The 15,574-nt window shown below is 45.7% G+C and overlaps 1 protein-coding gene across 4 annotated transcripts in view; it reads right to left on the bottom strand.

Moving 5' to 3' along the window:
* Positions 1-4,498: 4,498 nt before the first annotated feature.
* The window catches only part of LOC108936233 (beta,beta-carotene 9',10'-oxygenase-like), a 31,246-nt gene continuing 20,170 nt past the window's right edge, over positions 4,499-15,574 (bottom strand). For 3 of the 4 annotated variants that reach the window (XM_018755483.2, XM_018755486.2, XM_018755484.2), the window contains 10 exons: positions 12,279-12,490; positions 10,289-10,404; positions 10,034-10,136; positions 9,014-9,142; positions 8,179-8,339; positions 7,664-7,831; positions 7,394-7,531; positions 6,990-7,172; positions 5,839-5,949; positions 4,499-5,240 (listed from right to left, as the gene is read on the bottom strand). In XM_018755483.2, the coding sequence (XP_018610999.2) occupies positions 5,079-5,240; positions 5,839-5,949; positions 6,990-7,172; positions 7,394-7,531; positions 7,664-7,831; positions 8,179-8,339; positions 9,014-9,142; positions 10,034-10,136; positions 10,289-10,404; positions 12,279-12,490 (1,483 nt within the window). In that variant the 3' untranslated portion in view covers positions 4,499-5,078. The remainder of the gene's footprint in view (positions 5,241-5,838; positions 5,950-6,989; positions 7,173-7,393; positions 7,532-7,663; positions 7,832-8,178; positions 8,340-9,013; positions 9,143-10,033; positions 10,137-10,288; positions 10,405-12,278; positions 12,491-15,574) is intronic. The other variant, XM_018755485.2, reaches the window with a different exon arrangement.

Here is a 15,574-nt window from a genome sequence, read left to right as displayed (position 1 = left end):
GACTATGTCTCCCGGCTGGCCTGGGAACGCCTTGGGGTTCCCCCAGAGGAACTGGAGGAGGTGTGCGGGGAGAGGGAAGTCTGGAGTACTCTGCTCGGACTGCTGCCCCCGCGACCCGGCCCCGGATAAAGCGGAGGAAGATGGATGGATGGATGGATGGATGAAAATGTGTTTTTTAAATAAGAGTTGAAACTGTTTATATTAATACATGCACACAGTCTGAACTGCTTGTCCCATTCGGGGGTCACAAGGAGCCAGAAACTAACCCAGCAACACGGGGCATAAGGCTAGAGGGGACACACCCAGGACAGGACACCAGTCTGTCACAAGGCACCCCAAGCAGGACTTGAACCCCAGACCCACCGGAAAGCAGGACCCGGTCCAATCCACCGCGTCACCGCGCCCCCCTGTTTTATTAATAGTGATTCAGAATATTAAAAAGCTTCACTTCAAATTAATTTGACTACTTGAGTAATTTTTCACAAATTCTTTTTTCAACTCAAGTAAATTTTTAGGTGAGTACTTTTACTTAGTATTTCTTAACGTAACAGCGTATTTGCTTGAGTACTGCTTTTGACTCCCCACTTCTAGCATTAGGTGAACAGTCCTGTCACGTTTATTGTCCTGAAATTTGAAGGCTTCTGGTTCCAATTGCCCTCCTGCTGCAGTCCTCTTAATTAAGGTACTTACCATGAATGGATACAGTAAGAGTACCTTGCCATGTCAATGAGTAAACCATTGTAAAGATGTCTACCTAACATTACAAGCTGCCCTGCACAAAGGTGCCAGCTAAATAAAGGGTAACATTAAAATTAATGTAAGTTAACTTTTTTGTGTGGGATAATTATCATACATTGATCAGAGCACACTGTATTTTTTGTTGATTTTTTTCAGGCTGTGCAATAGAAATCCACATCCGCACAGGCCTTGTAAGCCTTGTTTATTGTTAACAAAGATGTCATTCCTAGAAGAGCCCTGAGCTTGAAGTCCAGTCAAGGCTAATGGGCACACTGTGTCCTGGGCAGCGGAAGCTGCCTGCAGCAGAAAGCTGGAAATGTACCTGCTCCAACTGCTCATTGCCTCCAGTCTTCTTCGCTCCTCGCAGCTGCCATGTCACATAATTCCACCGTTCTTCAACAATGGGGTTATTCAAAGCGACGGCCTTATTTACACACAAAAGCATGCGGCGTGGTGTTTGCGAAAAGGAATGCAGAAGCCACATGGCCTAAACTCAAACAGGCTGATGGCATTTTGCGATAATGTCAACGGTCAAGAGCTAGAAGAGCACAAGGTGTTTTGTCTGAACGCGGTTTAAGAATTTTTGCATTTAGAACTGAAACTGTGTTTTTCTTCCCCACAACTAAATCAAATGTTACTCCTCAAGAGCGAAATGCTCAGTTATTTTGGCCACCAAAGCAGAAATTCCCGAACCGCCAAACGCACGCAGTTCACAAACATCTCTTTCCGCTCACCGCTACGTGTCTGGTTAGAATTGTCATCATGTTTATAGAGCTAAATCTTTTCTCATGAGCAGTGCTCACTACTTATTTCATTGTTTCTTCGTAAATCTGTGTAAGACCAAGATCCCGGACTAATTTTGCCCACCTTTTGTGACCTGCTCCCCAATGAGTGCCCGAGACATTCCATGACTGTATGTGTTGTGAAGAAACTCTTAACATCTCAAACCCAATAGCTCAGAACAATCCCTCTCAACCCCCGACACTCATTAAGCAAAATCTTTTCATTACAGCTGCTCTATGTGGTTTCTCCTGGCCTCTACAGGGATAATTAAACCCACTAATTAGCTACCTGCTGACGAGGCTGTGCCTCCTCACAATAAGTGTGCTGAGGCAGGAAATAAATGAGCTTTTTTATGTGCTATTGAAAGAACTTGCAAATGATGGCGCTCTGTTTCCTTCCTACAGTTCCTGTATTAACATCTGAGTGTGAATTAGAGCATTTTGCATGTGTGTTATGAAATATTAATAGCATATAAGTATAAATGTGACAAATTGGTAAACACACAGCAAACCCCCAAGAAACAGTGGAAACCCTTGTTGCGTGTTTTTATTTATTTACTATTATTTTTTTCAAATTCTGTTTTGTATTGTGTCATACAAACATCCAGTTTCAGTTATCGCTTTGTTCTGATCTGGGTCATGGTGATCCGGTGCGTATCATCGAAGGAGTGGACGCAAGATACGCCCCGGATGGAATGTCAGTCCATCACAGGGAAGCAACTCACGCACATACACATGCACATGCACACACACTATGGGCAATTTAGAGTCACCAGCTCACCTGAACTGCATCTCTTTGGACTGTGGGAAGAAACAAGAGTTCCCAGAGGAAACCCACCCAAACACGGGGTAAACATGCAAACTCCACACAGAGTGAGCAGGGATCGAACCCATCTTCTCTCGCACCACCCAGACACGACTCACTGTGCCACCCCATATTGTATCCATTAACGTTAAACATATGAACACAAGAGCAAGAGTGTGGTTTTGGGGCATGGAGAGGTAAACAAAATGAACAAAAATGATCCTTCTTTCTGTCTGTTATGGGGACTTTAAGTGAAATATCACTTTTTGAAATCAGTGGCCACTCAATTTTGGGAGAGGGGACAATCTTCACCATAAGTGACAGGTATTAACTTATTCGAGCTTATGCATTACATCTAATCATCAATGCTTATTGTAGCATTTGGAATTCTATAGATTCTCTTTCATGGTTTAATGGCTGCATAGCCACTCTAGACAATGTAGTAGTTACTTAACCATGAACAATGCAAAAAGAGTGACTGAATACCAAATACTTTCTTGCTTGACTCTGAAGTAAGCTTTTGCAGGTGCAGTACGAGAAAGACCATTTCAGAATTGTTCTTTAAGCCTGAGAATCAATGGTACACCAGGGGCATGCAATTTTAAAGAGTCATTTTGAGCAGCTTTTTAAAGGTGCCTATTAAACTCAGATACGGGAGGAGAGTTCTCCTAATGGGATTTAAAAAGCTTATTGTTTCACTGCCTCAGGGAGGCCATTTGTTCAAAAAGCCACAATATTCTTCAGAGATGTTTTAGACACATTTATACAAAATTATGAGGAAGTAGCAGAAAATGGTGAAGTAATTGTCTTTTGTTTTGTTTTTACAGAAATGCATACATCTCGCTACTCCGGCTCCAGTGAAATTGCCTGTACTGTGTACAGCGACCTCTTGTGTCACATGTGTACAAGTCCTCGACAGGCAAATGTCATGTAACGAGTGGTACACAACACTGTGGCACCCATTTAGGCAGGATTTGGAAATCAAAAATCCTGTATAGCTGAGATGTGCTAAATGCGAACTTGCAGAGAGTAGTGAAAAGTGCTTTCTCCATGAAGGTCTGTTCAGATGTGGCCAGGTCAGTGTGTCCACTGTAAGTCAAACACTGTAGGACTACAGAGAAGGAAACAATGCATTAGTGAAGTGGCACGGGGTCACTGCCACCCTAAGGCAAAGACGTTGAAGGACTTGAAGGACTCAATGTTATCCCATGGCCTGGAGCCACGCAGTCACATTAGGGAGAATAAAAGCCACTTCTCGATGCTGGGGCCCCTCTGGCGTGTTCTGTATTCCAAACTGCCAACAAGAAACAATGCCACTACAGCACTGGAGGACTCAGGATGATCAGGGCACCAGCCGTAGCTGGAGACATAACAACATAATGTAGAATTTAATAGTCAAATTCTGTCTACCTTGGTATTTTTTGGACAACTGGCTGTAATATGTAATTCTAGAGAAAGTAGCATAAAGCTTTAAATATTTTAATTCTGTTTTTAAATTAGAGATTAATGTTAACTGGGTTTGACAGCTGGAGAGAGTTTTATTACTGCTTTATGTATGAAATGCACTTATTCGAATTGAAATGATGCAAAGATCACAGTTTAACAGAGAAAGACGGGACCTGCTGAGTCTTACTGGGGATTCAGTGACACCAGTCCAGGAAGCTGGCACTGATACGGCTGTGCTCCTGTCTCTCCTGATCACCCAAGACAGGGATGGCCCATCTGGGACGTGCACTGTGTCACCAGAGCAAAAAAACAACTATTTAATCACATGTTAAAGAATTACATATCAACCTGCAGGGTATATGTAGACACACCCAAGGGTAAGAGAGCCAAGGGCAATCCGCCAACAGGTTAGTCCTCAGTGAAAACTGGATTTCAAAGATCTGCCCTAGCTGGAGAGACTCATGAAGGAAACAATAGAGCAACAAGAACTTTCCCAGGACAGCTGTTACAGTCAAAATAGACATGATTTTAATGACTGATAAAACTTTGGGCACAAGATGTTAACTTGTCAAATACACACACATTGTCTGAAACCGCTTGTCCCATGTGGGATCGCAGGGAGCCGGAGCCTAACCTGTCAACACAGGGCGTAGGGCTGGAGGGGGAGGGGACACACCAAGGATGGGATGCCAGTCTGTCGCAAGGCACCCCAAGCAGCACTCGAACCCCAGACCCACTGGAGAGCAGGACCCAGTCAAACCCACTGCACCACCGCACCCCCCACTTGTCAAATAGTGTAACTTAAAGTTTGTTTCAAGTTTTGTGAGACCCACAGCTGCTTTGTGGTTTTGCTCATCGTGGCCATGTTTTACCGCTTTTGATGAGGCTACTTTGGTGTAATGCTAACATAAAATGGAAAGCGTAGCGTCTTTACAGCTACACTGACTTCTACAGGCATGTAAAGCAACCGAAGACGAGTTGACAGAAGAGTACTGACAGAAAAAGCACACTTTTCAGATAAACTTTATGAAACTTAAAATGGACATCCAGAATAAGGAGCCCCCAGAGTTTGTTTCCATGTTATCCTACTACAACACCTGGAAATTTATCTTTTTACCAAGTCAGTAATTTCTCATACATTGTTCTGTGATTTTTCAATATTTTCATGCAATTTAATGAAACAGAAAAGGCATGGGTATAAATGTATAAGGCATGCGTATGCTGTCCATATGCTTTCTATATTTTATGTATGATATTTTTAGAAAATAGAAGGCCTTTTTTGTTATTTCTGGGTCTGAAGAGGGATCTTAGAGGGGTGCCACTCTTGATTGTTTGTGGTTAATATGGCATGCTACGGTGCTGGCGTTGAAAGCTCCATGGAAACCATAAGGGATGTTGACTGGCACCTCAGCCCTTCCCAGCTCCTTGAATGTTGAGGCATCCAGAACTAGAAGGAAGGTGCCCTTTTCCTGGACCAGAAGCAAAAGACGATCACGTCAGTGTGCAGCCAGCTTTGGTAAAAGAAAAGAAAAAAGTCTCTTTGGTCTTTCTATTATTTTCTGTTCTGTTTTGGACTTGAGGAGAATTAAGAGTGTTGCTGTTGATAATGACATGTCTGGCAATAGCAGCCATAACATTATATAACATATTCAGTGTCTCAGAAAAAAAAACTATTGCACATGTTAATGGTGTAATTAGCTTGAAGAGTCATCAACAGTTTAGTCAGCAGCTCAGAAAGCTGGAGCGCAGCCACTGACCGCCTCCCGTGGTGCCAGGGATGTGAAATAAACAGATTTGGCCATTGATAGATCCTTTGATAGAGTGTCAATGTAACACGAAGTTTTAACGGTGGTTTTGCTCTGCGGTTTTCACTGGTGTTCCTGTGAGCTGTTGCTCTGTTAACCGCTATGAGAATCCCAGTAGTAACACCGGAATTTTAATTCAACATTATCATCCAGATGCAAAGCCACTGCCACATTCTACTCATTTAAGAAAGTCGTATAAAGTTCAGAACTAATTCACAGAATACCAGAAAAAACACACCCTTTGTGGAGGCCTACATCTCACCTGGGTAGGAGTGATGACCACAGACAGGATGACTCCGTCGTCCTCCTCGGTGGCACCAGGTGATGGGATAAAGATGGGTTCTGAAGGGTAGAATCCGGGCTGCTGCCACACCTGGTTCCATTCAGCGGGAGTGAACAGCACCTGTGTCCTGTATCTGGATGCTTTCTTATGACTTTAATTTTTACCGCAAAAACCTCCTTACGCTAATCCAAATGATACTTGTGTCCATTTTTGTATGCCAGTAAAAAAAAAGAAATCTGTTACAGAGGGTGAAGAGCCCGTTCTAAACGGTGTGTGTGACTGTGTTCCTTGTCTCATTCCCACCACGTGCCCTATTCTGTCACTCAGTGACTATTACTTAACCTGTGTCTCACTGCGCAGTTGGTAATAATTTACCTTTGTTTTAATTTAATTTCGCACTTTTGATCTGCTCATTTACGTTTGTTCATAGCTTGGTTTTGAGTTAACTGCAGTGAGAAATATCTAAATTAGAACTAAATTTCAATAACCGCTTGTCCTGAGCGAGGTTGCGGTGAGCCAGAGCCTATTCCAGAGACAATTGGCGCAAGACTGAAGGAGCAGGGGGGTTACACCCTGGATGGGACACCAGTCCATCACAGGGCCACAATTAGGTACCCAGGTACACAGCCGGGTGAAGGTACTGGAGCAATCGCAGGGCGAGCACCTTGCTCAAGGGCACTATAGCTGAAGAGGGGCATCAAACCGGCAACCTTCGAAGCCAAAGACAGCTGCTCCAGCTACGACGCCACCAATCGCCCTTTCTAAGTAAAAACAATTAAATAAATACACACACACACACACACACACACACTGTCCGAAGCCACTTGTCTCAAGCAGGGTCGTGGCGAACCGGAGCCTAACCGGCAACACAGGGCGTAAGGCTGGAGGGGGAGGGGACACACCCAGGATGGGATGCCAGTCCATCACAAGGCACCCCAAGCAGGACTCAAACCCCAGACCCACCAGAGAGCAGGCCCCAGCCAAATCCGCTGCGCCACCGCACCCTCCATGTAAGACAAATAGATGTTTAAAAAAAAAAAATAAGAGGGCCGAGAGTCCCACCTACCTCTTGAGTCTGCTAATTCAGAATTGATTTAATTATCCCCAATGTCGAGTGAGTATGCCCTGACCTTCAGCCGTTTGCCTTGGAGATCCATCTTGAGGAGGCTGTCTCCCACCAGGTGCCTGAAGCCAGATCCATAAAAGTAACGGTAGGGCCGGGTGTTGTGTTTGGCATAGTTAATCTGTGGGAACTCCAGGCCCCCGAACTCTTGGAGGTCTTCTCCATGGAGATCTTCGTGAGTACAATACACCTGTGTAGAAAGAGGTGAACAGACAGGTCGTAGAAGGGACTGAGCGATTACACAAAATTTGTTGCAGCATCTAATTTTTTAAAACATTTTTCACAATTTTGTTCTTACAGTCATTATATTGTTTGCTTTTAAAAAAAGAAGGTACAAGAGATAAACATCAGGACGTATATTTTATTCTGAAATACTGTCATACACCATAAAGACCAGTTTTTCCAGCATACCCTATTGTTGGAAACTTTAATAGCTGTCGCCGGGCTGTCAGAGCGTGTGTTCAGGTTTTTCCCACAGGGTGTGTTTTCATCCACATTCAGGGGCAGGACAAATCGCCGTGGGAACGAGCCAGTCATGGAGTTATACATCTAATATAAAAACATGTATCGTGGCACTCAGAAAAATACAGACACTGATTTTCAAGACTTTCATCACCCTGCTCAGGTTTATCCCTGTATGAATATATTTGGGTGACTGTTTGTGTTTGGGTGTGTGCCAACCTCATCGAGGGCCTCTCCAGACTGGCGTAGATTCTGGATCAGAAAGTTGTTAATGGCGCTGCCATCATCGGAACAGCAGAGGTCCACCACTAGGAAGCCGTCCTCCTCGAAGGTGTTGATCTGATGAAAGGTGGACAGCGGCCTGCTGTAGTACTTCACGGCACTTGGCTGGGACACGGAGGACAAAGAAGTCATTCACAGAGGTCCAGTCTGTTTCCTGGAGCCTTGGCAGCTCACGATTTCCTTTCAGCCAGGCTAAAAGCGACACAGGGTAGGATTATATTTCAGATGCCCGGCATTATCGCAGAAACAAAAGTGATATTTTTACTGCTGAATGTAGGCCATGCAGTCATACTGAAGTTTTTAGCAAAAGGTTGTTTTTGCCTATTTAAGCTTTTACGTGTCTGCACTATAATTTCGTGCTCTGATTGAAAGTTCTCGGTAAAGCGCCAGTGAAGGCCATTCAGAGTAGATAAAGCATAAATGTCATCCATCTGCCGATCCCAAAAGCTCACCGTGCCCATGTGTTTGTTGACCACGTGAAAGATGGTTTCCTGCTGGGGGTCCCAGTAAATCCCCTTACTCAAGCCCTTCCCCCTCAACTTGCAGGTCAGGATCCTTAGCAGGTCCATCCTGATGGGCTGCTCCACAAACACCACAAAGTTCTCTGACATTGCTGCAACGACATGCCCGCCACACATAGTCAAGCCCACAACTTCGTCCATGATGACCGCACCTGCTGTGAAACAGGGAGACAGGGTATAAAGAGGCTGCCCTGGCACACCTGTTGGTGGAACCTCACTCAGAGAAACCACAGCTCCAGCGTAAGCGGTCCACAACCGCTTCTCCTCGCCATTCCCGATCTCCCTCCGTCACTTCGTTGTACTCCCGTTTCCGCGTTCTGACCTTTTCGACCCTTGGCTTCGTTTACTCGACCACGTCTCTTATCCCACAAACAAAGATTGTACTTCGACCGAACCTCGCCCGTCCCTCACTACATCTTTTGTCTACTCCTTGTTCGATCTGCGAATCAGAGCACCTGCAACTGTGTCCGTCGCATCCGTCTCCTGTCTTCAACCATAACACACAACCAATTTTTCCTCTGAAGCGTGGTACTTTGTTACCAGAGGCAACATGTGGTCAAACCTAGTAGAGATCTGCAACTGTAATATAACCTCTGGCCTAGTTACATTTGCCACAACGAAGAAAATGTGTTTTAACTGCCAAAAGCAGGTAAATTGCGATTAAAAGAAAGTAACTGTTCTCTTGCGTTATAATTAATCTTTTCTTCAATCGATTGCTACAGGCCACATGTCAAGGTGAGAAACACGGATGCGTAACCACACCCACCAAAGCTGTGGTAGTAGGATGGTTTGGACTTGTTCACTGGCGCGATGGAGCACACAATCCTAGCTCCCTCCAGGGTTTCTTCGGGTTCCACCCTTTCCGGAGGCACACAAATGATGTTGTAAAAGGCACCTGAAATCAGAGTACACAGCTTGGGTCACTAGTGTTTTCCAGCACGTACCACATACCTTTCTTTTGCTTAGATAATACTCTCATCCTCACTTAATTTCTACCAAAATTCAAAGGGACTGTAATCTAAATGCATGTAACAGTTGTAATGCAGGTTATTTAAAAAAAAAAATCCACGCTCGTGTAGTGGTGGACTGTCAATTTCCGAAGTATGTTTTGGTTGGTGACCTTGGCCATGACAAAGAGGGCTCCATTGTTCACCAGGACAGAGCCTTCGTTATGACCCTTGTTGGCTCGCACTCATCTGCACAGGCTTATAAACGGCTGCTCAGAGCAAATCTCTAGCTTAGGATCAGCTGATATCCTGAAGCAAAGTTTTTGAGATGAAACCCCCATACTACTTGTTTGTAGGACAAGAAACCGTCTGATTTAGTGCTCCTTATTTTGAATTTGTTCATTCATCAACCCTCAAGCAGAGGAAGTTTGAAAAAAATCAATTTCGTGTATCATCATAATTACGTAGGTCCTTCTGCGCATGTTAAGTGCATAAAATGGCATGGAAAGCAGATTGTTCACCACTGTAGAGAACAGTGGAGCGGTTGTTACACTGCAGTGTGTTGTGATACGCTGTGCCAAGGCTTTTCCGGCATGTCCTGGCCTGTCACTTTCGTTATTCTTACTGTATGTCTAACTGGAAACGATTTTACACTTCTATTAAGGAGATTTGGATGTGGTTCCCTGCACAAGGGAACAACAATAAAGTCCTTTCCTGGCACTTGCACCGGACATTTCTGGACCCGTAGCAGATGCTGAATAGATCCTGAATGTCAGGCAGGTGTGACCTGCCGTCTGTCTTTGAAGACACGCATACAGGACTGGGGAGGGCCTGCTGACCTTTCTTGGTGTAGGAGTTGCCCATGTTGTACGCAGAGCCATCGGGGTCATAGTGTGGATGAGCTGTGGCACCGTTGACCGCGATGAACTTGCTCCAGTCTACCTGCAACGGGGTGGGGTGGTAGCAGAACATTGTCCATAGACGCTCAAAACAACCAAAGCAGTGTCAGTTCTACTGTTAGTGACAGTTGAAGATGAAGATGCTGGTCCTGAGCCTCAGGAGACAAACCCCCCTGCCTGCTTCCGGTTGGATACCTTCCCCTTAGATTCCAGGCTGTCGGGGTCCACTCTGTGCATGAAGTTGGTCTCGGTGCTGACATAGTAATCTCCCTTGTACTTGACAAAGCTCACACTGGCGTTGTCAGTAGGTTCTGAGGGACATGTTGACACACAAAGTGGATGCAGAAGAGAGAAGGCAAATGGATCAGCAGTTGACAGAGAAGCTAGTGAACATGAGGAGTGGGTCATATTGACAATGCAATGGCCATTTCTGAAGCGTTTCTGCTGGAATGCGAACAAGGAGGGATGTTCCAGTAGTCCTAATGTGTGCTCCACAGCTGTGTGCCTGTATGTCATGGGGCAGGTTCTGGATCGGTGCCAGTGGCAGTTGAGAATAAATATTGCAGGCACTGTGCTCCTCCTTATGAAGTACAGACAGAAGGCTTGTGTTTCTCATCTGGTGCAAGAGTAAAAGTAGCATTTTGATTGTGAAACGGTTTATTCTAGTATGGCTGTTTTCTGTAACACAACAAGCAGTCATCTGTATAGATGCCTACATGATAAAACACACATGTCCTTAGCGTGTACATTATGCCAGGGGTTCAGACAATAGAGCTCTACTGAATGCATTGTACTGAACTGCTGGCTTTGGTTTCAACAGAAACAGAAACAAATCAAACTGCTGCATCTAAAAAGATGTACTGAAATCAATCTTCCTCTCAGCACATCGAAGCCACAGACCTGCAGATACATCCTGCATAATATCCCCAGGATCCGTCCCTGCCTTACAACTGACTCTGAGCAACTACTTGTCCAGGCCATGGTGACATCCCGTCTGGACTACTGCAACTCTCTCCTGTGTGGCCTTCCTGCTACTGCCATCAAACCTCTGCAGCTGATACAGAATGCTGCTGCACGAGTTGTGTTTGATTTGCCAAAGCGTTACCATGCATCTCCTCTACTCATTTCTCTGCACTGGCTTCCTATATAGCTGCCAGGATCAAATTCAAGACCCTGGTTATTTCCTACAAATCTATGAATAGAACTGCTCCCAGCTATTTACAAGACTTGATCAACCGCTACACCCCAAGACCCCCTTCGCTCGTCTACTTCTGCTCGCTTGGTGATCCCGTGCACAAAAGGTAAAGCGAGGAGGTTCTCAGTTCTGGCTCCGTTGTGGTGGAATGACCTCCCCCTCTCACTCAGAACTGCTGAAACTCTGTCTACGTTCAAGAAGGGTCTGAAAACTCACCTTTTCCGGACTCACTTCACCCATGACCTCTCAAGCTCATGAATGGTGCAAATGTTCATGCATCGTAACTTTATGATCATGCCCAGATAAGCCTTTACACAGCTACTACCGTATTGTACGTAAATGTTTGTATATCTCAAAAAAAAATTGTAGGAAGGTGATCAGGATTAGTCTATCCTGAGTTTTATGCGGCGGAGGGGGTGCGGTGGCGCAGTGGGTTGGACCACAGTCCTACTGTCCGGTGGGTCTGGGGTTCGAGTCCTGCTTGGGGTACCTTGCGATGGACTGGCATCCTGTCCTGGGTGTGTCCCCTCCCCCTCCGGCCTTACGCCCTGAGTTGCCGGGTAGGCTCCGGTTCCCCCGTGACCCCGTATGGGACAAGCGGCTCTGAAAATGTGTGTGTGTGTATGTGTGTATGTGTGTGTGTGTGTGTGTGTGTGTGTGTGTGTGTGTGTGTGTGTGTGTGTGTGAGTGTGAGTTTTATGCACCTACTTGTGCAATGAACATCAGCGCATAAAGTGAAAGACACAAACTAGGTTTACTTAAGAATCACGTCTGCAACTGTCTCTCTGTCTCCTAATGTAATTCACAAATTGTATTTTCTCTGAGATGTGCGTCGCTTTGGAGAAAAGTGTCTGCTAAATGAATAAATGTAAATGTAAAAGGTAATTCTGAATGTAAGAACTGGAGGCAACTCAGCGCTGCGTTTCACGGCCAGTTTCTGAGTGTGTGTCAAAAGGCTCTGAAGTGTTCTCCTGTATACACCCAACTCACTCGGCATTTCAAAGCATGAAAGAAAGCGCTGGAAGAAGGTCTTGCAGGGGTCGGGCACGGCGAGCGTGCCGAATTCGGACACGACAATGCGGTTGTGCTCGCTGTTTGCCCGGTAGCTGTCGCTGCGCAGGAAGCGGCTCTTGTAGGACACCTGGCCGCTCGAGATCTTGAACTGGTGGAGCAGCGCCATCCCGTCAAACCAGTGGTCGTAGCTGGAGAGCACAAGCACATGGTGGTAGTGCAGTGTGGAACAAGCATGTCAGCTACACTTTAAAGGTAAAACCAAATATAAAGAACTTGTTTCTGAACTGCCTCTGACTATGTTTATATTCTATTTACTCGAATTTACCATGTCATGATAATTTTACATAGGGCAGGAGTGTCTGGCACATGTTTCCCACAGCTACTGGTTTGTTTGTAGGACAATATACAGTTCAACCCCAGTTTTGCTGAAAAAAATATTCTAAATAAAATATAATCAACACAACAAAGGACAGAACACTGAATATGGCTTTGTGTTTTGTGCTGCTGTCCACGTGTTTGAGACATTATCTGCACACTTACTCATTTTAGGTGGTCAGCCTAGGATGCAGTGCGTAAGCTGTGTGTGTGTGTGTGTGACCTTGCGCTACTGCTCTTTCATATTCATGTCCTGCTGTCAGTTTGCACACTGCCACCTTGCACTCTTATACCGCTTACTTAAAGATGTAAAAATGCAGTGCTGCATCACTGCGTGAGAAGAGCGCTCTATAAAGATACATTCAATTGAACTGAATTGAAAAATCCATTTGCTATATTATACTCCCCAGTTCTGTGAGCTACACAACTGCTGTGGAAGGTTTTTGCACCCCTGCACTGAACTGCCCTATATTACCTAGTCCTGCCCTGCTGTTTTGTTTTACATTACTTGTACATGTAATCATTTAGCAGACGCTTTTCTCCAAAGCGACGTACATCTCATAGAAAATACAATATGTGCATTGCATTAAGAGGAGAGACATAGCTGCAGATGTGTGATTCTTAAGTAGTTAGTTACTTTCCACCAAATGAAATTATGTTCATTACACGAGTAGCTGCATCAAACTTTCTCTGAATATCGACGATTCCTGATCATATTCGTAATAATTTATACTATACATATATTGCTGGGTGGGCTCCGGCTCCGTGACCCTGCTTGGGACAAGCAGTTGTAGACATTGGCTACATAGTGTATATGCATATACATAATAATAATAATTCCCCACTCGTCCCCCATTTTTTTTTGGTGGGCGGTCTTACTCCTTCAAGCTCGGGTCCTCTACCAGAGGCCTGGGAGCTTGAGGGTTCTGTGCAGTATCTTAGCTGTTCCTACGACCGCGCACTTCTGGACAGAGATCTCTGATGTTGTTCCCGGGATCTGCTGGAGCCACTCTCCCAGCTTAGGGGTCACAGCCCCAAGTGTTCCGATTACCACGGGGACCAATGTTGCCTTCACCTTCCACATCTTTTCTAGCTCCTCTCTCAGTCCTTGGTATTTCTCAAGCTTCTCATGTTCTTTCTTTCTGATGTTGCCATTGCTTGGGATGGCGACATCTATCACTACGGCTTTCTTCCTCTGTTTGTCCACCACTACTATGTCCGGTTGGTTAGCCATTACCAGTTTGTCAGTCTGGATCTGGAAGTCCCACAGGATCTTAGCTTGGTCATTCTCGACCACACTTGGGGGTGTATCCCACTTTGATCCTGGGACTTCCAGCCCATACTCGGCACAGATGTTCCTGTACACTATGCCAGCCACTTGGTTATGGCGTTCCATGTATGCCTTGCCTGCTAGCATCTTACACCCTGCTGTTATGTGCTGGATTGTCTCAAGGGCATCTTTGCACAGCCTGCACCTGGGGTCCTGCCTGGTGTGGTAGACCCCGGCCTCTATTGATCTTGTACTTAGAGCTTGTTCCTGTGCTGCTATGATTAGTGCCTCTGTACTGTCTTTCAGTCCAGCTTTGTCCAGCCACTGGTATGATTTTTCGATATCAGCCACTTCTTCAATCTGCCGGTGGTACATACCGTGTAGGGGTTTGTCCTTCCATGATGGTTTCTGTTCTTCCTCATCCTTCTTCTCGGGTTTCTGCTGCCTGAGGTATTCACTAAGTATCTCATCAGTCGGGGCCATCTTCCTGATGTAGTCAAGGATCTTTGTTGTTTCATCCTGGATAGTGGCTCTGACGCTCAGTAGTCCTCGGCCTCCTTCTTTCCGCTTAGCGTACAGCCTCAGGGTGCTGGATTTGGGGTGAAACCCTCCATGCATTGTCAGGAGCTTCCTTGTCTTGATGTCAGTGGCTTCTATCTCCTCTTTTGGCCAGCTTATTATGCCAGCGGAGTATCTGATGACCGGCAGGGCGTAGGTGTTGATAGCCTGGACCTTGTTCTTCCCATTCAGCTGACTTCTCGGGACTTGCCTTACTCTCTGCAGGTATTTGGCGGTTGCTGCTTTCCTTGCGGCCTCTTCATGATTCCCATGTGCCTGCGGGATTCCAAGGTACTTGTAGCTGTCCTCAACATCTGCTATGTTGCCTTGTGGTAGTACAATCCTCTCAGTTCTGACTACCTTCCCTCTCTTTGTTACCATCCGGCTACACTTATCCAATCCGAATGACATTCTGATGTCATTGCTGTAGATCCTGGTGGTGTGGATCAGGGAATCGATGTCTCGTTCCCTCTTGGCATACAGCTTGATGTTATCCATGTAGAGGAGGTGACTGATGTTTACTCCATTCCATAGTTGGTATCCGTAGCCAGTCTTGGTGATGATCTCGCTGAGGGTGTTCAGGCCTATGCAGAACAGCAGTGGGGACAATGCATCTCCTTGGTAGATGCTGCACTTGATAGTGACTTGCGCAATTTGCTTGGAGTTGGCCTCTAGGGTTGTTTTCCACTGCCCCATTGAGTTCCTGATGAAGGCTCTTAGTGTCCTGTGGATCTTGTATAGTTCTAAGCATTCCAGGATCCATGAGTGAGGCATCGAGTCATAGGCTTTCTTGTAGTCAATCCAAGCGGTGCACAGGTTGGTCTGTCTGGTCTTGCAGTCTCGAGTGACTGTTCTGTCTACCAGTAGCTGGTGTTTTGCTCCTCTGGTGTTTCTACCAATTCCTTTCTGGGCCCCGCTCATGTATTGAGCCATATGCCTGTTCATCTTAGCCGCTATGATACCTGAGAGCAGCTTCCATGTTGTGCAGAGGCAGGTTATCGGGCGATAGTTGGATGGGACTGCTCCTTTCTGGGGGTCCTTCAGGATCAGGACTGTCCGGCCTTCTGTT

This window comes from Scleropages formosus, chromosome 4, assembly GCF_900964775.1.
Source record: "Scleropages formosus chromosome 4, fSclFor1.1, whole genome shotgun sequence".
Taxonomy (NCBI): domain Eukaryota; kingdom Metazoa; phylum Chordata; class Actinopteri; order Osteoglossiformes; family Osteoglossidae; genus Scleropages; species Scleropages formosus.
The sequence above is the reverse complement of the archived record's forward strand: the minus strand, read 5'-3'. Positions and strand labels throughout refer to the sequence as shown.